Here is a 24,317-nt window from a genome sequence, read left to right as displayed (position 1 = left end):
GCACCGCGAGGTGGTTGGCAGAGTCCAGGAGGGTCGAGCAGGCCTCGGTAGGGGTGACACTCCCTTGTTCTGGTCAAAGGCTTCCAAAAAAGACCGAAGAGCCATGGTGGTGGCAGAAGTGGCAAGAACTGAGCAGGAACGCCTTAACATCAAAGCGGTGTCCCAGGGCCAGCAAGGACGTTGGACGTCATGGGAAGGCCTCACAGACAGATCCTTGTCATGGTCTGACCTGTGGAAGATCCCCCAAGCTAGGCTCAGCTTCCTGATCAGAGCAACATATGACACCTTGCCTTGTCCCCGAAACATCCACCAATGGTTTGGTGCCGAAGAGACCTGTCCCCTTTGCAACACCATCAACGCAAGCCTCCAGCACATCCTGTCGGGCTGCAGGACAGCGCTGTCCCAAGGCCGCTACAGATGGCGACACGACCAAGTTCTGAAAAAGCTGGCAGAGGTGTCAGAGTCATGCAGAAAGGAAGCAAACAGCAGACCTTCCGCTCCAGGCAGACATCCCATCAAGTTTGCGAGGGCTGGAGAGGGTGTCAAACCCTCCCGCCAGAGAGATACTGCAAGACTCCTCTCACCGGGAAATGAGTGGACCATGAGGGTCGACCTGGGGAAGCAACTCCAGTTCCCCAGGGAGATCGTGGAAACATCGCTGCGGCCAGACCTAGTCATGTGGTCAGAGGCTTGCAAGACAGTCCTTCTGGTCGAACTCACTGTCCCATGGGAGGGAGGTTTGGAGGCTGCTTATGAGCGGAAGCGAGCCAAGTACTCAGACCTGGCGGCAGAGTGCAGGGAGGCTGGCTGGAAAGCTGTTATCTGCCCTGTGGAAGTGGGGTGTAGGGGCTTCGTAGGTTCCTCAACTGGACGCCTACTCCGCGACATTGGATGCACAGGAGCGGGGCATCGGAAAGCCATGAAAGAGCTGGCTGAGGAGGCGGAGAAAGGCAGCTTCTGGCTGTGGCTAAGGAGGAAGCATAAGAGTTGGGGGACAAACACCTAGGGCATCAGCAGGGGGTGGCAGGGAGAGATCCCTGCCACCGCTCCGCCACCATGAGACGTACTGGGGTTAAAGGAGCGAAACGTTGATGAATGGTGGTCCCCAGCTGATGAACCGTTTAGGCCCACAAAGGTGTTCAGTGAGGTGTCACAGCACACCTGTTCAAAAGGCACTGGAGGAGGTGCGTCAGGCAGCAATGCCCAGCAGGAATACCATCACCTGTATCTGATATGTACCATTTACTACTTTCATCTCATTTTCTCATGCTCATATCCACTGCTGATATTCACTGTATATCCTATTGACTATTGCAATACTTATATTATTAAGTAGATGCGTATCATGCGTTGCCTACATTCAAAATGATTGTACATTACACTTCCTATGTCAAAGTAGCTGCATGCTGCATGGGACTTATAATTCTGTTTTTTAAATATAATATAATATATAAAGGGGAAGGCCATTAATATATATATATATATATATATATATATATATATATATATATATATATATATATCCCCTTTTCTAATGCTCCTCCTGTTTTTTTAATGACCAGAATTGTTTTTATGCCCCTTTTCACAAAAATGTGAATGGTTCCGTTCTAGGAGCTTCCTCCATCCCCAGATGTGGAACAGGTTGTTGCCAGCGCCATCTGGTGTAAAGTAGCCTACATTGTTTGGTTTTGTTTTAAAAGAATGCCCCTGTTTTTGAGTGGTGCAATCACTCCAAAGAACAGCAATGTCCCTATGTCCTAACCTATGTCCCTATGTCACAATGTTAGAGTACCAGTAGGGGCTAAAGTGGCACTGTTGTGCTAGAAACAGAGAGAGAGATAGTGTTGCACTGTTGCCTTCTAATTACAGGGAGAGAGAGAGAGAGAGAGAGAGAGAGAGAGAGAGAGAGAGAGAGATAGGTGTTTGCTAAATGCTAATTCCCCCACACAGTAACTCTGTCATTTCTCGACCATTTCGGACGCGGGCGGCTCGCCGGAACCAGGCTGGCAACCTGGGCACGTTCCTGTGGGTCTGGAAGTTCCGGGGACCCACCGGAGACCCCCACACAGAGTTTCACCACGCAGTTCACACGGGTGTGATTTTTAAGTCCAATCCTGGCATGCATCTCATTTATTTGTAGCGACATGTCAGAGACGTGTGTCTGTTTTCCTAGTTCTATAAGTAGATTGCCAGCTTTAAACACTTAGGCCTACTATAATAAAAACAGACCTGGGGTTGCAACTGTCCTTGGACTTGGACTGTATTTCTCCATTTATACTACACAATATCTCTTCGCCAATCTATTTTGGGGCCAAAGTTCTCCCCAGAATAATGCCGGGGTTCAGGTGACAGATGTCACCATCTTCAAGAAACCAAACCAACAAACCATTATGGTTTGTTGGTTTGGTATTCTTTGGCTTTGATATTCTTTAAATAGTTTTGAGAGGGGAAAAAGCTGCTATTTGTCCCAAAGTGACTGCAAAAGATTGCTGCTATTTGTTTCAAAAAGCTTTATACCCTGTATATATGTATAACATGTATATAATGATGTAATGTGACTTAGCTCTGTTTACACAATGCTCTACCCCCTCCAACTGTATCTAATTTCCCTATTTTCAACTGTTTTATTGCGAACGCAGTGAGCCACTTACTATGAGACCCTGCTGCTCATGTCTGTGTGTCTGTCCCGCTGTGACACCACCCGCCCGCCACCAGAGGGCGCAGCTGTAGCACACACACACACACACAGGGCGCAGCTGTAGCACACACAAACACACACACACACACACACACACACACACACACACACACAACCACACACACACGAGCTGCGTTCGCTTCCCGCGTTTGCGCGTCTTACTTGTTGTATTTTTACATTTTATTTGGCAATTTAAATGTATGTTTAAACATACGTTTAAATCGCCAATGCAAGTGTTATCATGACAATAAAGCTCCTTTGAATTGAACATTTGAATTTATATTATTTCTGGAGGCCACTAACTGGGAAAACACGTTGAAGGAACTTACAATGAAGTTTTTAGGTAATTTGTTGATACACATTGTTTCGTAGGATACATATGACTTAAATCTACAACTGTAGGTCGCATGTTACTTACATTTTGATTATGTGATGTAATATCTGCTTTTGTTGCTTTATTTTATCAGTTCTGTAATCTGGTACATACTGTATGTATTGTTCTGATTCCCTTGTTCATTGTTGTCACTAGTTGTAGCCTAGAATTGAATGATTGAATGAAAACTTTATAACTAGAAATGCACTCTGTCGAGGTGCCAACTTGCGCCTTGCACACAAGTACGCCTGGGTAACAGCAGACTGCTGGGCGAGCGCTGGCACTTTGGAATGGGGGGTCAGATCAACATATCCGCCTGGGTGACAGCAGACTGCTGGGCGAGGCATGGGGGGTTTGGCATGGGGGGTTTGATGAGGTCAGATCAATATATGGAATGTCACAGGTCAGCTCCATATATGGAGAAGGGTGGGGGCAGCGGGGGCAGTGTCTGGCCTACATGTTTTTCCCTTTTTTACTTTGTTAATATGATGATTTCCTGTTTGTTTGTTTTTTTGTTTTTAAAAACTTACGTCTCTAAATGTTCTGATGAATTGAAAAAGGTGGACCCTGTTGTAAAGACGCGTAAATGCTTAATCATGGTTCGTCCACAAATAAGTTTCTGTATTGACTTGCGCTTTCGTTTGAAATGTACATTGTATGTATATTGTATATTATGTTACTGTATATTATGGGTTCAATACATTTGGGAATACATTTATCAGGGTTGAATATACGTCCGTACTTGCCATTTCCGTGGCAAATTTTGGATTTCCTTTTTTACACGCCATTATAATGTTCTTATTTTGATCATAAGACCCAATTACTGAATGTCAGTCTCTAGGTTTTCCACAGAATAGTATGACACTGATTTACTTCGACATTATGGCATATTAGGAAAAGAACTCAAGTGCACTTATGTAGGCTATGAGTAAATTAACTTATAGTTACTACATCACTGGTAAGGAAGAGGGGGGGGGGGGGGGGGGGGGCAGTCAAATCCAGGCATGGCAACACATGTTACTGTATGTAACTCATTCTGCTTCTTTGAGGCCATGACTCAATAACAACACAATATCAGAATAATAAACGTGTGGATGCCCAGAGGAGAAGTCCCTCTCCTGTCCAACCCCGGGATGCTGCAATATTAGAATACTTTATTAGAGAGAAATGTAAACATGTGATGTGGTACAGTAAGACATCAGAACTAAAAGGATAACACAAAAAGTGTTTCCATTGTGGTCATATGTATTAAATTAATCAATTAACATAGCATGCTCATACAAAATTAACACAATATTATAACATATTATCAACAAATTGCAAATTGCAATTACAAACTGTTCATTTGAGGGACAGAAGTATCGCTTGTGTGAGACAAGTGGGATGGGGGGACCCCGTCATCCCATCCCACTTGTCCCACACAAGTGATACTGGAGTACCGGGTTAGCATCTTACTACTTGAGTTTCTATTAAATGCCTTGATGTCATATTCGACCATAGGCCTATTAGCTATCATTTATAAACTCCTCTGGTGTCTCACATTTTGTTTTAAAATCATGCTTTATTTTATGTTTATGCTATTTTAACAGGCTTAAAAACACATAGTGCAGGAAGAGACAATGAGAGAGGTTTACAACAGAAGGTCAACTATTAGGGGACTAACTATTAGGGCATTTGAACACTGATGCAATTGCCTGTCATCAGTCACAATGTGGGACAGGGTCTCAATTTGTGGGACGCCTGAAAAGTCTTGGAAATGAGGGACTGTCCCACGCAAAGAGGGACATCTGGTCACCCTCCCTTTTGGTCTCCTGCATGATAGGTGTTTTCTCAGGGCAATTTTGAAAGAAACCAGTGTTACACATCCTTTAATGGAATGGATGGCATTCTATATTTTGGAGGCAGAGAGGTAGAATGAGTATTTTCCAATGTTTATTCTAAATTTGGGTGGTACCAGATCGTTGTCGCTCCCTCCAGTGTTATGGCTGTGTGGGTGTCAATCATGTGTCTCTTTGACTTTGTCTTAAATACCAATCTCAGTTCTATTTGCTTAACCCTGTCTTACCTTGAGCCATCCCAAACTAGCAGAGTGTGTTGGAATTAGGTGGGAAGAGAAGAAGAGAATAGTAGTCGTATTGGTTTGTTTTGGAGGTCTGAAGGCCATGACAGCCAGGCACAACAGTGTAACAAATGCATACTTTGGCAGTCTTTGTTTGACACCACCCTTTATTAAATGAAACAATGAGAACCTTTATTACATTTAGGCATTTATTCAGCGATCTGATATCAGATAAGTGAACCGACCATAGTTATGGGGGGACTTAATTCCACCTATACCAGGCTCTGATGAGGCTGTTCTTGACGTTCAGCAGAGGTACAGATATATTATGTCATGCCACTGGATTGTGGAATTACTGGCTTTTGGAGAATGTACCGACACTGAAGCCAGTCACAAACTAAACTAGGCATGACTACTAATGGTGTGGTACGAGGCGTCAAAAAAACAGCTCCCGTAGGATTTTTGTGCTAAAAAAAATCACTTATAGTTACTACACCACTGGTAAGAGGGAGGGGGCAGTCAAATCCAGGCATGGCAACACATACGTAACTCATTCTGCTTCTTTGAGGCCATGACTCAAACAACACAATATCAGAATAATAAACGTGTGGATGCCCAGAGGAGAAGTCCCTCGCCTGTCCAACCCTGGGATGCTGCAATATTAGAATACTTTATTAGACAGAAATGTAAACAAGCATGTGATGTACAGTGGTACAGTAAGACATCAAAACTAAAATGATAACACAAAAAGTGTTATCCTGGGTGGACCCCGGCCCCCCATCCCACACAAGCGATACTGGTATTACTGGAGTATCACTAGTGGGCGGGCCTTCTTTCAACCAGCTGATAGCGCCGTCTGCTCTGTGATTGGTCCAAACGGACCAACCGACGGCGTTCCTCAAGAGGGAAACATTTTCAAATCCATTTTGCAGCACAACAGACAGAGGAGAGTTCAACCAGAGTCCCGAGTAGACTCGACCTTCTTCAATCTCAGTTTGTTTGGAAAGAAAGAGGACAACACAATGCAACGGCCAGGGTGAGAAACAAAGCAGTTGTATTATCTTTTCAACGAAATCACATGTAATGTATGATTCGTCACTAACTAACGCACTTTTATTTGTAAATAGTTGGAGCTAATGCTATTTGCTAACGTACACTCTCGAACTAGGTTAGCCGTTAGCTCGCTAGCTAGTATCAAGTCTACTAATGTAGAGAACTAGCAAGTGAGCTACCGGTAGCTCTGTTCACACAAAGCTGTACCCCCTGTATATATTTTGATTGTTTTGTCACATACTTTGGCTAGCCGAAGCTTTAGACTCTCGTAGATGTATTTAGAATTGATAAATACATCTACGAGAGTCTGCTATAAACGTATGAAAGGCTAAGGCAGGCAGGCAGCGGATGTTTTCCATTCCACACCGGTTATTCCGGTTGGCTTGTTCTGGCACTGCAGACATCATAATTAGAGCAGTAGTTCTCAACCTTTTCAGGCCGCTACCCTCCAACATAATTTGACTTGGAGAGCAGTGGGGACCCCCCCAAAATAATCATATTTGAACTGGGGACCTCCCAAAGTGCTTTGAACTGTACTATGGACCCACCACCATAACAACCACGACCCCTTTTCCACCAGTTGGTCCCCAATACAATTCAGTTCTTTTTGGTTCTTAGTCCATGAGCCAGAGCTCCAAAATTGGAACGTTAATTATGAATTGAGTGGGCAAAACCTATACCTAATATTAAATTGTTTAATACTTAGGATCAATATAAGTAAATTAATATATTGTAATTATATTCATTTGCAAGTAAGACAAATAGCTATTTCTATCTTTGAATCAGAATGTGCAGAACGGCATGTCTGTTTATTTCACTCATACCAACAACACACACCCCCACTTCCTTATTTACCCCGAAACCCCTGCCCACTCTCTTAGGGTGAATTATGTCCCTAGAAAGTCACTACACATCCACCCATCCACCAATGTAGGAATAGCAAGTAAGACGAATTGCTATTTCTATCTTTGAATCAGAATGTGCAGAACGGCATGTCTGTTTATTTCACACTCTTCACTCATACCAACAACACACACACACACCCCCACTTCCTTGTTTCCCCCGGAACCCCCGCCCACTCTCTTAGGCCTGACTCACACCTTCACAACAGATTGATGTATAGCTGATGCATGCAAAGGCTCGCATCTAGCATACAACATTGATGCATGCTAGATGTAAGCAAAGGGTTTGTTTACATCTTGCCCCAATGCATTTCCAGTGGGACGACTGCCCCCCTCATACAACAAAATGTGTATTGCAAGCTTGCATCAGTAAACAAGTCTCATGCATCAGCTATACATCAATCTGTTGTGAAAGTGTGAGTCAGGCGGCTGTGTTTCAACTGCCCCCCTCATACAACAAAATGTGTATTGCAAGCTTGCATCAGTAAACAAGTCTCATGCATCAGCTATACATCAATCTGTTGTGAAAGTGTGAGTCAGGCCTTAGTTTGAATTATGTCCCTAGAAAGTCACTACAATATTTTAATATATATTTGCCCACTCAATTCATGATCCAATTTTGGAGTAACTTCTGGCTCATGGACTAAGAACCAAAAATAACTGAACAGTTTCCCATTGGGAACCAACCGGTGGAAAAGGGGTCTAGGAGTTGAGGAGTTACAGGTAACGTTAACTTACGTTACACATCTAGATCCATGTAGCCTCTAAAACCATCTTTACTCTTCTACAGAAAAGGTAAAACTCCACGGAGGCATGGCCAAAAGAAGACCTCCAACACAGAGAAAGACCCAGTTGGCGTAAGTTCACAACAAGACATCTTCACTCTGCTCTTGTATTAATCTTAAACTGTCTTCTTGTCAAATAAAAAAACAAAATAAGTGGGCTGGAATTGTATTCAATAATACAATTTAATCTCTGTATTTTTCTGTGTAGGTGTACTGCCGTATACGTCCACTGGGGGCAGAGGACGTGGAATGTTGCATTGAAATGATCAGCAACAGCACCATTCAGCTCCACCCTCCCGATGGCCTCAAAGCCAACCGCAACGGGGAGTTTAAAGAGGTATGACGGTCTAATGCAGCGATTCCCACACTTTTCAGGCCGAGACCCAAAAGAGAGATCATTAGACGTTTGCCCGGCCGGGACCCAAACTAGTGAAAATAGCCAATCTACAAGCTCGCAACGTGTTGCTTCACGCCATGTTGCAAGCTTGTAGATTGGCTATTTTCACTACTTCTTCATCTATATATATTTTTTTATCCATGTAATATCTTAGATAAGGTTGTTTTTTGTTTTTCTCAAATTAAGTCGTGACCCATAAAAATGGGTCCTTGTCGTGACCCATAAATGGGTCCTGAGTCCTGACCCACTGTTTGGGGAAACAGTGGTAACATGATCTAGTCCAGCGGCTTTCATAATGCTTGTTCTTCTCTTTGTATTTGTCAGACGCAGTACTCCTTCAAAAAGGTGTTTGGCATCAAAACCACTCAAATGGAGCTGTTTGAAGATGTGTCCATGCCGCTGGTCGAGGATCTAATTCGTTGTAAGAATGGTAAGCGAGCAGAAGCAGAACGTTGTGTTCATAAGTATTTGAAAATGTTACTTCTGATTCTGATGAGTTTTAAGGATCAAAATACTGAATTGGGATATTGCTTGTTTCACACAGGCTCATCGATTTTCTCAGTCGCCACAACTGATTTCACAGTCATTTAGATTCTATAGAAGCATGTCATGCACAGAAAATGGGTCATTTACGGTGTCTTGTAGATGGCCTATTTTTTGGTTATTCATTATTTTAAGTTTAAATCCTAATGGCCTCAGATATTTCATAACATTCTTCAACTGGTACTGTACTGGTGTACTGTATGTACATCACAATTCTACACATTGTGCTAATTGTTTATGAAACGGTGCTAGTGTGTGGTGGGCTAGTCCTTTCACACTCTTTCACAGATTCGATTAACAAACATTTGGTGGGATTTTATTTTGCTTTAATCCCTATTCCCTGCACAGGTCTGCTCTTTACATATGGCGTCACGGGCAGTGGCAAGACCTTCACCATGACTGGCTACCCTGGGGAAGGCGGACTGCTTCCTCGTGTGCTAGACATGCTGTTCAACAGCATCGGCCCCTTGCAGGCCAAGAGATTTGTAAGGATTCATTCAATTGTATTTTAATGTTGTTGATCTCAAGTACTAGCAGCGAATATTTTGACTGTGAACATTTGCTTGTCGTCCCCGTCAGGTTTTCAAGCCGGACGATAAGAACGGGATGGAGATCCAGAATCAAGTCGACGCCCTCCTGGAGAGACAGAAGAGAGAGAGTCAACCGCTGCCGCCCAAAACGCCCTCCTCAAGGTAGTGATTTTATTTTCTGTTTTAAAGAGTATTTTTGCTCAGTTCTGCGTTGGACAGGAAAGCATAGGGAGAGAGGTCGCTGAGGACAGAGGATTGAATACCTCTGATCTACCACTGTGTGGTACTGCATTCTACAACCATGACACCACTATTAGACAATAGCAGATATACAAGCTCACAGTGCATCACTTCGTGCCGTGCTACAAACTTTACATCTACTGTTTTAGACAACTTGATCAATCTTGAAAGTGTGAGAACTATTGATTTTGAAAGTATTTGTAGAATCGGCCATAGGTTTTAATGGGTTAACGCTTAACGGTCAGATCTAGACAATTGTACATGAGGCTGTGTGTGTGATATATTTGGTTCTGCGTTTTCAGACAAAAGGCGGACCCAGAGTTTGCAGACATGATCAGCCCAGAAGAAGCGTGCAAATCCTCAAGTGTGGATGAAGACAGTTGTTACAGCGTCTTTGTGTCTTACATCGAGATCTACAACAACTACATATATGATCTCCTGGAAGACACGCCATATGACCCCATCAGACCAAAGTAAGCACGGACTGGGTTAGGGTGTGTTTTTCAAACACCAATTATGGCTCATAATAGAGGGCGGGTCATGATCATCATACCCGGAAGATATGCGGGAACGCCTACTGAGTGGCAAAATACTACAAACAGAAAAGTCCCACTCACTTTATGCATGTGCAGATTGTTCATCTTTTGTTCATTATTGCAGGTACGCACAGAGTCAGAAGTTTTAGCACTCGTCTCGTGCACATATAATATATGCTGATATACGTAATTGTGGTGAATCCATATACAACTATGTTTCACCTGAAAGCCTGGTAAAAGGTGTCAGTCTGTCCCTGGTGAAAAAAGTACTAATTCGGTGGCGGTAACTGTATCGTTTTCTCGCCGTCAGTTGATTTCTTCATATCCATATGAGTCAAACCGCCGGGTTATTTTTGGAATACAGTTTATATTTCACGCAATATCAAACAATAAGTCTATGGCAAAACCCAGATAGAATAGAATTACGTCAGACTTCGTTGCGCAATAGTATTTGGGTTGAAAAATCCTATTTGTTTTTACTAGGTGGCTTGGTGGAGGAACACCTGTACGGAACACAGAGTTCATGTATGTCACCAGTGAATAATGCATTTCTGTAGTGTGTATCCTAGTTGTAACGTCTTGCCTGTAGCTGACATTTCAAATGGCTCCTACTCCACTAATAGACTTCCACCCATTCCCCCCCTCATCCAACATCCAGGCTGTATGTAGCATATTTAAGTCGCTTATTTATTAGCCCTCTGCTTACTCTTCATTAATGAGCTATTTTTCATGGCTCGGCTATTTTTCATTTGGATTGGAGACTGCTTATGCTTCCTTGAATGTCTGTGCAAGTGTGCAGTGTCTGGAGGTTTTCAGTATGCATGTTGTGCGTCTACCAATTGCCCTGACTTTACAACGGCTATTTCAGTTTGCAACTTTGGGATGAACTAACTTTCAACATTTTCATGACATGACTCAGCAAAGACACATTGTTGTAAAGCATGTTCTAAACTTAATGCATGTTAATAACTGTTTTCAGAGCGCCACAGTCCAAAATTCTGCGTGAAGATCAGAACCACAACATGTATGTGTCTGGCTGCACAGAGGTTGAGGTGAAATCCACAGAGGAGGCTTTTGAAGTCTTCTGGAAGGGTGAGCCTCTCATAACTACTTATGTCAATTAAAGTTAAAGGAGAATTCCGGTGTAAAGTAACGGTTTATCTTAATCTGATGTTATATCCAATAATGAGGTGAAACATTTCATAACATCCCCAGCGCAGCTCTGACCGTGCACGCTGGGTCTTAGGCTAAATCACTTATTTTGATCGCTCATTTCATTTTGTTTTCTTACACATCTGTCTTTAATAATGAACAAACTACAAAGTCATTGCAGTGTTTTGTCCGAAAGGGGCTTCTGTAACACGGCGATTGAGCCTAAAGCCCAAACCACACCAATGAGTTGCATTGGTGTGGTTGACCTTAAAACCGCTTTGTCTCGACCCTTTTGTGTGGTTTGGGCTTTAGAACCAGCGCGCAATGCTCCGAGCTGCGATAAACTCCTGTGAATGTATTATTTTCCCTCTACCACTGGTTGTTGGATATAATACGATGGATAGCGCTGGTCTGGAATTCTCCTTTAACCTGCATTTGTTGGTCATACAGGGTCAATACCATTCTATACTAAAACAAATAATGCGTACGGCATGTTAACGGTTTGCTGTTTTCCAGGTCAAAAGAAAAGAAGAATTGCAAACACGCAGCTCAACCGTGAGTCCTCTCGCTCCCACAGTGTGTTCACAGTCAAACTGGCCCAGGCACCACTCGACGCAGATGGGGATCACATTCTCCAGGTGAACACAGACGTTCCCATTTCTGTCCCACAATCTTTTTTTTATTTTTATTTCAGCGACTTGGATTCTATAGAAGCCTTCTATGAAAGCATGTCATGCACCAAAAAAATAGCCCATTTGTAGATCGGCTATTTTCGGTATAATAAACATGAATGGTCTCAGACATTTCATAAAATCAAAGGTTAAAGCCTCGATCTATGATTTCTTCAACTGGTCAACATTTTCACTCATGAGATTTTATTTTGCTTCATTCCACGATTGCAGGATAAGAACCAGGTGAACGTGAGTCAGCTGTGTCTGGTGGATCTGGCGGGAAGTGAGCGCACCAGCAGGACCAGAGCCGAGGGCAGCCGCCTCCGTGAAGCCGGTCAGTTCACCGTGTGCATCGTTGCTTGTGCAGACTTGGATTTGAATGTACCTTCATGCCACTGTAGACCAGGGGTCTTCAACGTCTTTGAGGCCATGGACCCCTCGGTTGACAGAGAGATGAACCATATAGTTTCATCGTTTGACAGCACGATCATAGTGTATGTTGGATTCATGTTGATTTGTATTTTCAGGCATTCGTCGCTCTTTTATCCATTACACCAAACCTCTTTGCCGACAATAGCGATCTACAAGCTCACAACGTCTCACAGCGTGCGGCGTTGTGAGCTTGTAAATCTGCTATTTTTGGCTAAAGTTCTCCTTAGACTATGGATGGTTCAGGTGGTTAATCTAACAAGTATTTGGACCCAGTAACTCTGAGGACAGCCTGTTGAAGAGCCCTACTGTAGACTATTAAGTGACATGCCTGTCGTGATGTCCCAAATACAGGCAACATCAACCAATCTCTGATGACACTACGCACGTGCATAGAGGTTCTGAGAGAGAACCAGATGTGTGGGACAAATAAGGTTGGCTTTCGTATATTTTGTTTATATTAACGTTCTCTTGGTTATCTCTCAGTAACTGTGGTTCTCACTAACTGAGCCTCCTCTTCTGAGCAGATGGTGCCATACAGAGACTCAAAAGTCACACATCTGTTCAAGAATTACTTTGACGGTGAAGGAAAGGTCAGGATGGTGGTGTGCGTCAATCCCAAAGCGGATGATTATGAAGAAACGATGGTAAGACTGACAATTTCTGAACGTTTGTTAAAATCAACATGAAGTTGTACTTGTATATTATAGTCGCTGTCCTGCAGAAACCACCTAGCTCTTTTTCATTATTTTTGTCTCGATAATTCAATTCTATTGAACACCCTTTCTGCACAGTGTTGGTCAAAAAATATTGAAGCAAATGGAAATCATTAAAATGTACTTGTGTGACAAAACCAGCTAACTCCAATAGATCCTTGAATCAGTTAAAATGACGAATTTGATAATTGATAGCAGTTCTCATTGGTTGCCATGTTTTGTGTTGTAGCTGGTCATGCGTTTTGCAGAGATGACACAGGAAGTGGAAGTAGCCCGACCCGTAGATCGGCCCATCTGTGTGCTTGCTTCTGGACGTCGACACAGGAACCAGGCCTTCAAGGAGGAGCTGTCACGCAATCTGGACGAGCGAGGGGGACCCATCAACCCTGGTAATGTGCTTCTGAAAACTGTAACGTTAGCTGGGAACAGTGCATTTATCTAGAAAGTCTAGAAACATTTTAGAGACGCAATTGCAAGCCTTATTAATTTAATTAATTCTATACTGGATTAAAGTTCTCAGCCGCCACGACTGATTTCAGTTATTTGGATTCCATAGAAGCCAACATGTCTTCATCAAATCTTAATAGTCTTGGATATTTTGTTTGTCTAAAAGCAAAGGTTTAAAGCCTGTTACTAAAACATAACTTATTTTGTTAATTGTAGGGATGTTAATAGTTAATCGATTAATCACCGTCACACATTAAGACTTGGTCACACCTAAGTAGGTTGGGAGTGGCTTATTGTTGGTATCCGCCAGTAACAGTCTGTCCCTGTTACAACCCCTGGGAGATGGATGCTGAGGTGGAGCACCACACCTACCATCAGCTCCCACTAGTACTTACAACAACTACCACATCAGCTCCCAGTACTTGCAGCACGACTTGCCGCACCCAGGCCGTGCTACTAACACACTGGGAAATTGAGGTTCTTGCATATTTAATTGGCTGCGGTTTGCCTTCACACTGTCATTCGCAGCAATTGGAAACGCAGCAGGGGGGACCTTTATCAATGTGTTCCATTAATAAACTAGCCTACACAGGGAAATCTATGGTGATAAAATTACACTCATAACGTGCATGTGTCGTGCCGTCTGCGGATTGCATTCACACCTGCACCGAATCGTAGTCAAGTGCGATTGGAAGCGAAGCGAAGCGAAACCCCCGTTTTTGGGCGGAGTAAAATGCGGTTCTTTGCTGCGCATTAGGATTCGAATGAGCCTTCACACCTGTCAAACGAAGCGCACTTTCTGAAAATGCGCAGCAGGATTCGTTTTAATCGCAGCAAAGCTCTCTGGTGAGAATGTGACCTAATACACAAACATTTTCCGTTTTTATTTTGCTTGAATCCATATGTTCACTGTTAACAGATGACCCAACATTGCTGACTCAGCTCATGGACAGCCTTCCTCCCCTGCCTCCATGTGAGCTGGTGGACCCGGCAGATGACCAGACGTTGCCTCGTCTCATAGACGTTCTAGAGCGAAGGATTCACATCCGCCAAATGATGAGTGAGCAGTTCAAGAACAGAGGTAAGGATCTATAGCTCTGGTATTGTGAATTATATGCTACTTAACTGCTATAGCCTCTGCCCTAACAGCTTGGTCTGGATTATCTGGTTACGTCACACTCGTCACAGTCACCATGTTGAGGTCTTTGTGTTTACTTCATCATAGTAACCAACTAACCATGTTGTTTTCTTCAGTCTCCATGTTGCGGTCCATGCAACAAGACTTCGACAGCCTCAGTGCCACTAAGGAGAACTACCTTCATGAGCAGAGAGCCAAGCTGGAAGAGAAAGACAAAATCATGTCGAATCAGAAGGCTGAGATGGAACGATTGGAGAAGAAATCCAAAATGCTGGAATACAAGGTTTCCTCCTTAATGCTCCTTTTTCTGTAATCTGCTCAAGTACTCATCTTTTGGCCTGCCATGCTACTTTTATTATTTATTATTTTTAACCCATTCAGGACAGGAAACCCCTTTTGGGGTTCTTGTGCTATGTACAGTATAGCAACATAACTTTTGTGATTTTTTTGAATAAATATCTGTTTTTCAGAACTTAGGTCAGGAGACGTTTTTAGAATCTGCCTCAGTCCTAAATATAAGGCTGCATAATTCCAAAAAGAAAGCTTTTCTGTAGTAGTTAAAACATTTGCAATTAATTATTTCGTATAGTTTTTGTTTACAACTTGGACACTTTTGTAATAAAATGCTTGTCGTCGTCCAGATCGACATCCTGCAGAAGACCACCAATATATATGAAGAGGACAAGCGTTCGCTGCAGCAGGAGCTGGAGACGCGAGAGCAGAGGCTGCAGACGGAGTGCGGTGAGAGGAGGCGCATGGAGCAGCGCATGCAGGGCATGGTCGTCGACACCAAGATGAAGTGGGAGAAGGAGTGTGTAAGTTGACCCTGATGGTGACATGGTGTATTTTTAACCACAGATGGTTTGAATTCAAATATTGATAATTTGAGTTTTGGGGATGGGGGTGGGTCAGAATATTCTCACTAAACTGAATAGAAACCCACAAACCTAATGTGTGTCACCTTCTTTTTGGTGATAAACAAAACCAAAAAGCCCAAAGTATTCTTGATGTAACCATGGATGGGACGATACTGTAGCAAAAAATAACAGTGATTAACAACATTATCACGATAATCAAAATAAGCTTATCATTTAAAATGCCACTTTTGTTAACCACTTGAATCAACACGTGTCGACTGAAATAAGAGCGTACCAAGTGTGCTCTTTACAGGTCTGTTTTGATCAAATACAGAAGGTTTACGTGGTACTGAATGTGCAGCTTAACAAAAGTTCAAAGTTCAAAATTCATACTAGTACATGACAACTTCACCATACAGTTAAATCTCTGAGATACGATTGAAATGAGAGTTTCTATATTCACTATAAGCGATGGCTATCATCGACTCCTAGGTGTAACGCAGGTTAAAGTACTGGAGACTACTGTTTGCAAGGCATTCTGGGAGATGTTAAATCCGCAGATTTATTTACTGGAGACTACTGTTACAAAGTATTCTGGGAGATGTTAAAAGTAAAACCACTGAATGCATTGTGCGTGTTCCTCACGTCCACAGGACAGGAGAGTGAATGCTAAGCAGTTGGAGATGCAGAACAAACTGTGGGTCAAGGATGAGAAGTTGAAGCAGCTGAAGGCCATCGTGACGGAGGGCAGCGGCGGCGCTCCCATCGAACTAGAAACGCCCAAGAGACCGGCCAGAGAGAGAGACCGCAACGCCCCGCCGCAAAAGAAGAGGTCCGGCTCGCCGACAGCCACACCCGTGAGTAATTTGTTGTATTTTGCGTTTATTTGGTAATTGATTTCAAAGGGTGTCTGTTCGTTACGTAAATGTTGTAGGATTACAGTGATGTTGACCCGCTTTCAGTGTAGCGAGTACTGCCGGGACCGTGAGTGACATTCAAGTGGGTCCCAGCCTGGGAGATTTTGTCGTTTTTTGGGACCAATTGTAGTATCTAAAAATGTAACGCATAGCCTAAAATCCCAAATTTGAAAACATCCATTTTGTTTTAAACTTTGCCATAATTTCCAAATTGATTGGCTGTTTCAGCTTGACCTACGGTATGTTAATCCCTTTGAATCAATTAAAATGCCATTGTGTGGCACATTCACGCCAGTGTGGGGGGCACGGTGGCACAGTTGGTAGTGCTGTCGCCTCACAGCTAGAAGGTCCTGGGTTCGATTCCCGCTGGGGACGCTGTGGGCACTGGCGGCGTGTTCCCTCCTCCGCGTCATCAGTGCCCATACCCGATGCGGGGGTTGGCGATAGGGCCTTTCTGTGTGGAGTTTGCATGTTCTCCCCGTGTCCCCTAGGGTAGATACCCTCACAAAAACATGCCGTAATCCTGGTCTCTAAAACTACCTCCCCCTGGCTAGCCTGATGGAGAGGAAAGGAACTGGTTGGAATAACGTGTCCCTTCCACGTGCTACGTCCGGCCGGGGAAATTCCCCTCTGTCAGGTGAAAAGAAGCAGCTTGGACTCCTCATGCATAGAAGGAGGCATGAGGTCAGTCCGCTGCCCCCCCCAGGTTGGCAGAGGAAGTGTAGCGCCCAGGATTACATTAGATAATTGGCACTGGGTGAAAAGAAAACTGGGTTACAAAATCGTGGGATAAAAATAAAATAAAAATGCCATTGTGTGATTAGAGTGATCTATCCAGTCAGGGTTTGTCTTTCTGCATGGCGGTTGGCAAGGGAGAGCTGGAACTTGCTGTAAGCTTGCAATATTGCAAAGCCCAGTGGCTAGACTGCCTGGAGACGCATTTTATTTTTGCCACTTTATTTCCATATTCCAGACAGTATGTACAACAGTATATTCAATATGGAATATTCATTGACTGCCCTATTCCTGCATCCCGTCCTGGATGTTACAACGTCTCAGCCCCGGCCAGATGTTACCCCTTGTGTATGTGCAGTTTGTCTCTGAGAGTTCATCAGGGTGAAACAATAACTTGTGTGTTATGTGTCAGACGCAGGAATAGGATGCGTATCGTTCAACATCACTATTTGATATTGGCATCTTTGTGTGTGAGTCGCACATTTTGCATGAACCTCAGCTTCTATTCTGCTTCATTCCATTTCATTTTACTTTAACATGATTACTCTTTGAGGAAAACTCATCTATCTTCAATACTTGACTCTCTTCAGTGTGTATTTTGACAGCAAATTTGGATTTTCTTTTAGTCTTTAGAATAAAATTTCATTTAGTTTGGTCTAGTTTTAGTGGACTAATTATTTTAAGATTTTCGTCGACTAAATCTACAGTTGATTTTGTCGACAATGTATGTTGACAGGCCTTGATATTGTCGTAATGGCTGAGTTTACACTTGGTTGTCTGCTGAAAGTAGCAGATCTAGATTAGATATTTTCAGAGCGCAACCAAAAGCATACAAAATGACTTGTGTTAAAGTTCTACTGGTTCTCTTATCTACTATACCGTCCCTAACATTAAGTCTTACTTTTAGTCATAGCTTAGTTTTTATTTAGTATTCCTCTGTGGAAAAAAGGTATTCAAAAGACATATTCTCGTCATAGTTTTAGTCGACGCAAAATCAACACTGCTCCCCTTCCTTCACTCACTTTTTTTAGGACACGATCAGCCAAACTCCTTTCTGCCAAACCCCAGCCAGCCTTAGAGCAGGTCAGGAGCCCCACCACCACCACCCCACCACCTGCTCCACCTCCACCACCTCTACAAGTAGTCTCTCAGTAGCCTCTGTCATCTCTCACTGGGAGCAGAAGCTCCCGCTAGACCCCACCACCAGACAGGGAACCCCTCAGTACGGCAGCAGCAGCGTGGGCCGCAGGAGAGGCCAGCGCTGGGCTACAGACACCGGGTCAGAGACCCCTGGCACTGGCAGACCCCATGCTGCCCACGGGCTGAACCTAGAGTCAGGTCCCAGGGTTAGTAGTCAGTTTTACTAGCGTAACTTATTTGGTGTTTGCCAATAAAGAAATGGGAATGTTGTCCCCCGCTTGTTTAATTTTTGGATGTGCTACCTTTTTGGAATTTTTAATTAATTAATTAAATTAATTAATTAATTAATAATTTTGATGTAGTCAGTTTTACTATTTCAGTGGTTCTCAAAATGTATTTATTTTTTCATTGTTACAATACAACCTTACATTTATGCAGTATTGCGGTACATAAATATGTAAATCTTTCCCCCTAAGAGAGTCAGTATGAGTCACGGAGGAAAACGTGAGAGAATAGCAGTTTCCATTAGACAGATTGAAAATATCTTCAGCCTCGGCATACCACTTGAACCCCAGCATCCCTATTCTGGGGGGGTAATTCAACAAAAAATATTTATAACTTGCACAAATAAATTGCATTAAACAGTGCTGCCGGGCAGGTCTTTGCGCAACCGCTCCGTCATTTAGATATATGCCAATGCTGTTTGGCCAATCAAAATAGCTAAACAGCATTGGCCAAGCCTCCAGGTCTTAAGTCAAGTCATAAGACTTAGCAAAATAGGGCCCAGAGGGTCTAAGTGGTTAAACTGAAGGGATATTGACACATTCCAAATATTGTCAACGTTTTCAGCGTCACCCCTGGACCTAGCCCTAGCACCCTAGGGTGCTACTTTGAGAACCACTGCTATAGAATGTCCACTTTTAGGGTGTGTTCTTTGTAGTCTGCCTTTTTATGTAAAATTTATCCATAGTACAGCAAGTAGATGCATGAGTTTCTTGTTTTGGTCATGTTGGTGACATTCTTAAAACTGCTTTTATAGTTGTGGTAGGGCAGACTGCGCTGCCATGCTTGTAGAACCTCTAGTCATGCATCTATAGCTGCCGTACATGTATCTGAATAGTACCTACCTTCATGATTCTGAATAGTACATACCTTCATGATTCTAACTGGAAAACTGGGTGCTCGATCCTTAATGTAGATCAGTGGTTTTCAACCCTTCATGTCAAGGTCCATTATTTATTTGGCATTTGAGCCATGGAACACCATTTGATGAGATGTAGCCTCTCGGAACCAAAACTTAGAATATATTGTAATCTTTGGATAATATTTTGTCCACAATTCCATTCTGTATTGATGTGGTACCATTAGGAAAGACACAAGGCAAATGTTGATCACAATTATTCTACATTATCTAATTGTGTAAATTATAGGCTTAATAAAGATGTTTGACAATTATTTAACTTGAGAGCGTAAAAATAATTTTATACTCAAGAGTTTAAGATCTTACAAAGGTCCATTTGGTTACCAACTCTATCATTTAGCTGGGGACCACCCGGAACCGCCTTAACCCAGACCTGAGATCAGATTCATACGAGGTTTCCACTGGACACACACTGGTCTGATTAACCCATTCTGACCTGAGATCAGATTCTAAAAATGTCAGTCGTTCTTCGATTCTTCAAAATATAGCAGACCTACAAGCTCGTATGAGCTTGTAGATCTGCTATTTTTCAATAGCTAAAGAATAACATGATGCCAACACCAAAATGGGTTCCCATATAGAATGGGTTAAGGACCACTGTTGAAAACCACTGAATTAGACGATAATAAAGAAGGCAAGGACTGTACTCCAAATGTACTTTTTACTACTAGTGCTATGTGGATGTTTTGGGGGTAGTATTTGCCCTATAATGCCCTTCCTCAGCTTGTACAATGCATTGGTAATTTCACAAACTATTGACCCTGGTCTGGGGTCAAGATGTTCACAGCTAGCAGAACCGGAAGCTATAAACGCAACGCATAATGTAGGTTTAGTACAGCACCAAACAGTTTCTTCAAGTTAGTCATGTTCCCCATTTCTCAAAATGCCATTTGATGTATTTGGCTGTTATTGAGATGTAACTACTACTATTGATGATTTCTATAAAATTATTCAAGCTGCACCACTTTCACCTTTCAGAATCACGCTTTCTTCTAATCCAAGAACAATATGAAAATGAACGGGTTGCTGGAGGATTAAGCTCTTCTCTCTTTGAACACTTCTTGGTGTCTTGATTTGACTAAACGACAAAAAAGACTTAATTTGGAACCCAGAAGTGTTGACTATTCATTCAGTTCATGCTGTAGATCTTCCAGTAATGCCGACATTCTCAATTCACCAGCATTAACTAACGCTTGCTAAACACCGGCAGTAGTTAGGGCTGTCACAATTACAAGATTTAAGTTGATTAATTGTCATAGTTCCGATAAACTATTTAATTGTGTCATGGAATTGAACATGAATAAAACATGAAATGCAATAAAACATGCAGATATGACTAATAGCTTAAAATAAATTATATACGTTTTAATACATTTTATAGTTAAATAAAAAAAATGCAAAATGGCTGATGTAGGCCAGCTATTTCTGCTTTTTTATGTCTGAAAAAAAAAACAGACGATTATGACAATAATTGTGATTACCTGAATGTAATAATTGTGACAGGTCTACACACAAGCTGTAGCTACTAACTCCACTAAACCCACTTCTCTTGCCTATAATCATGTGAAATTAATTTTCCTGGTTTTTCTTTCTCACTTGGGTTTGATTTGGTGTTTGTCACCACTAGACTGCTCTACCGGTCCGTCCGCACCACAGACGCTCGCACTCGGCGGGTGCTGGGGAGAAATGGGTAGACCACACGCCTGCTTCTAATTTGGACCTAGGCACTGTGCTGCAGCCAATCTTACCCAATGCAATCAAGGTGTCGGCCGCCAGCGAGAAAGCGCTGTCAAAATGCCACAAATATGTGCTCACACACCAGGAGCTCGCCTCCGATGGCGAGATTGAGACCAGGTTGATAAAGGTAAAAAGAAAATGGCACATTTTTTTTATTTTGACACTTCTTCTGGGGGACTTATCCTTTGTTTTTATTTTTGGTATGCTTCATTTTAATGCTTTTAGGTCCATTATTTATTCAGCATTTGTCTGAGATTTGGCCTTTCCGACCCGCAATGTAAAATATTTTGTTGTCGACTTGTCGTTGGACGATTTTGTCCACAGTTCCATGCTGTATTTAACCACAAATGTTCAAAATAGTAATTATTCTATGTCCTCTAATTTTGTAGACTTCTTGTAAGTAATGCAGATGTTTAAGAATAATTGAACTCTTGAGAGAGTAAATTAAACCAAATGGACCCAGACAAGTGAAAATAGCAGATCTACAAGCTCACAATGCATCGCTTTGCCCTGCATTGTGTGTGAGCTTGTAGGTCAGCTATTTTCCACTACTTCTTAATAATTTTCTAATTTATGGAATTTATTTCATTATTTAAAAGGAAAGGAGACAAAACTAAGAAAAGGGATATTTATTTACTCGTGACCAGGGTTCATTTCACACTGTCAAGAGTTCAAGATTGAATAAGGATCCATTTGGTTACTCCGTCATTTAGCTGGGGACCGTAATGTAATTTTCTGTTGTCTCTCTCTTATCTTGAGTGTGTTTTCATCCTCAGGGAGACGTGTTCAAAACCAGAGGTGGTGGTCAGTGTGTTCAGTTTACTGACATTGAGACGTTGAGACAGGAGTCTGCAACTGCTCCAAGGTACAATATTAAATGGAGGCATGCCATTTCTATGTAAGAAAGTAGGAGGAAAAAAAAAACTTTCTTTGCAGGATGTATTCCTCGTCATAGTCTCGCATAGCCTGACAACTATTCCACACTCTATGAATGCTAGTATATAGTCTGGAATTACACCTCACCAATGTGAGCAAGGAAGCTGGCATTTCAGTTCACAAAACTATATATTTTTTAAATATCTTTAAAAAACATTTTTCCATTTCTGCTAAGCAGCAAGCTAAATCTGCTTGGATGATTTCGATTTATATTAGGATAAATTTGTGTGACTGTAAAGACGAAACAGTGGGGAGGAGGCTTCACTCCTGCTATACAGTATATTTTGCTCATGATCAGAGCTTCCACGCGCCAGACTGAATGACTGGAAACATTTGAAAATTGAGGGAGGCAAAAGTCTGGCTGCGTGAAACTATACTCGTCATGCCTCAACTTGAAATACAGGTGCATTTAACACCACTTGAGTTTAAATGGTGCAGCAGCACACGGCTGCTTAAAAGGTTTTCATTTCCCAGTGGTTTGATAGACATTTCGTAATTAATGTATAAATATCTGGAGGTCTCATAGTGAATGTGGAATGGATAATTCTTTATCAATACATTTGGTTAAGGTTAGGCACGGTAAATATGGTAAGATGTCAAAACTCACTAGATGTTTTTTTTCTCCTCCCTTTTCTTTCCTGTCAGTCGCAAGAGGAGATCAGGGTCTGGAGATTGTCCTGCAGGCGATATCAATGAAAATGTGGTAAGCACTGAGCAGTCCACTTTTACTTTAAATAAATGTGTTTTTACACTCAAAGGAGCACAGTCGAGGCCTAAAATACCTGTTTTCTACACAACTCGTTTGTTTAGGCAACTGGTAGCCTGTCCTTCCATCTGCTTTTAAATATATTCTCTATTGTTTTAATGAGCATGTCTTTGTGTAACATGCATTTTTTTGTCTCTCACTCAAATAGATTCCACTCTCCAGTATAATTGCAGCTCAGGGCTATCAAAAGTAAGTGCCTCCAAATACATGTACTAATACACGGTTTCCCCAAAAGTGGGTTGGGACCAACAATAAATAGAAAAGAATATTATATAAAATATTGTTTTCATAAATTAATGATTTTTCTAAAGAATAAATTATTACAAGCTCACAACGCAGCATGAAGCGTTGCCTTGTGAGCTTGCACTGCTATTTTAACTAGTTTGGGTCCTGGCAGGCCAATGTAAAAAAAAGATTGGGGTCTTGAGCTAAAACAAGTTTGGGAAACACTGTACTAATATATAATTATGTACAGTAGGTGGGAAACGGAATATAACTTCATGTACCTGCAGTTATGAACAATAATGCAATATCTTAAACTGTTCTGTTTCATTCTTCCAGGCGCAGAAAACCTTAGATTGACGCAGTCAACGGACACAAGAAGCCTTCCTTGTCTTGTATTTTTCCCTTCCCCTTTTTGTCTAGTTAAATATAAGACATGATTTAAATGCTGGATATTTTATTGCAACAGCAAGGTATACTAGTATACCTCACTGAAAACAATGCATCTCTTTGTTTGACTTTTTTAATCGCACAAAATATTTTTCTAGGTATATCGGCACCTGCATCTTAGTAGATTTGTATATAACCATTACATTATTGTACTTGCTGTTGTTTATCCATACCCAAAGACTTTATTAAGGAATGCTATATTTTGATGCCAGTTTGTCAAAGAACATTAGCTCAATATGTCCTATTAGATGCCTCAATAAAGTTTAGCTTTGTTACATAGTAATGCACTTGGTTTTTAATTATTTTAATTGAGTTTGAGCTGTCTTTGATAACACACTTTTTGGCAAGCAAATTGTTTCTATAGTTACACTTCTTTGCCAATTTCAGTGTATGCTAATATTGTGTGTATTGTGCGTCGGGGCACCCACCATATTTAAGTGATCAGACATTGTTGGGAACTTGTGTAGGGATGAGACTATATAAAAATTACAGGTCAACGATTATTATAGCAAAAACCAGTGAGTTAAATTAGAGCGTACCAAATATTCTCTTTACAAGTCTAGATGTATTGAGGGTGTGGTACTGAATCTGCAGCTCCATAAATGCTCCTTTATCCTAGTGTAGGACAATTGCACAATAAACTAAAATGTCTGCACTGTGATTATTGTGAGCGTTTTTATCACGATA

The 24,317-nt window shown here is 42.0% G+C and overlaps 1 protein-coding gene across 6 annotated transcripts; it reads left to right on the top strand.

The window, feature by feature from the left end:
• The first annotated feature begins 6,082 nt into the window (after positions 1-6,082).
• On the top strand, positions 6,083-23,876 carry LOC310879709 (kinesin-like protein KIF23). 6 transcript variants are annotated; one of them, XM_083794528.1, is made up of 24 exons: positions 6,083-6,166; positions 7,876-7,942; positions 8,079-8,207; positions 8,592-8,697; positions 9,159-9,295; positions 9,390-9,502; positions 9,883-10,053; positions 10,600-10,641; positions 11,096-11,208; positions 11,785-11,906; positions 12,171-12,273; positions 12,723-12,802; positions 12,896-13,015; positions 13,314-13,473; positions 14,451-14,612; positions 14,786-14,952; positions 15,311-15,484; positions 16,180-16,383; positions 18,210-18,524; positions 21,147-21,383; positions 22,033-22,121; positions 22,838-22,895; positions 23,107-23,147; positions 23,520-23,876. In XM_083794528.1, the coding sequence occupies exons 1-24, from the start codon at positions 6,153-6,155 to the stop codon at positions 23,533-23,535; spliced, it is 2,940 nt and encodes a 979-aa protein (XP_083650654.1). In that variant the 5' UTR covers positions 6,083-6,152; the 3' UTR covers positions 23,536-23,876. The 6 variants fall into 6 exon arrangements, with proteins under 6 accessions (XP_083650654.1, XP_083650655.1, XP_083650657.1 ...); XM_083794529.1 differs by lacking the exon at positions 10,600-10,641; XM_083794531.1 differs by lacking the exon at positions 18,210-18,524.
• Positions 23,877-24,317: the final 441 nt, after the last annotated feature.

This window comes from Protomyctophum parallelum, assembly GCF_964188405.1.
Source record: "Protomyctophum parallelum genome assembly, chromosome: 2".
NCBI lineage: Eukaryota > Metazoa > Chordata > Actinopteri > Myctophiformes > Myctophidae > Protomyctophum > Protomyctophum parallelum.
Note: the sequence above shows the minus strand (reverse complement) of the source record. Positions and strands in the feature narration are given on the sequence as shown.

Bases quoted from the DNA above. Each gene is read 5' to 3' on its own strand.
- LOC310879709 (XM_083794528.1), top strand. The intron at 10,054-10,599 runs GTAAGCACGGAC...TGTTTTTACTAG, and splicing joins TATGACCCCATCAGACCAAA to GTGGCTTGGTGGAGGAACAC. The intron at 13,474-14,450 runs GTAATGTGCTTC...CACTGTTAACAG, and splicing joins AGGGGGACCCATCAACCCTG to ATGACCCAACATTGCTGACT.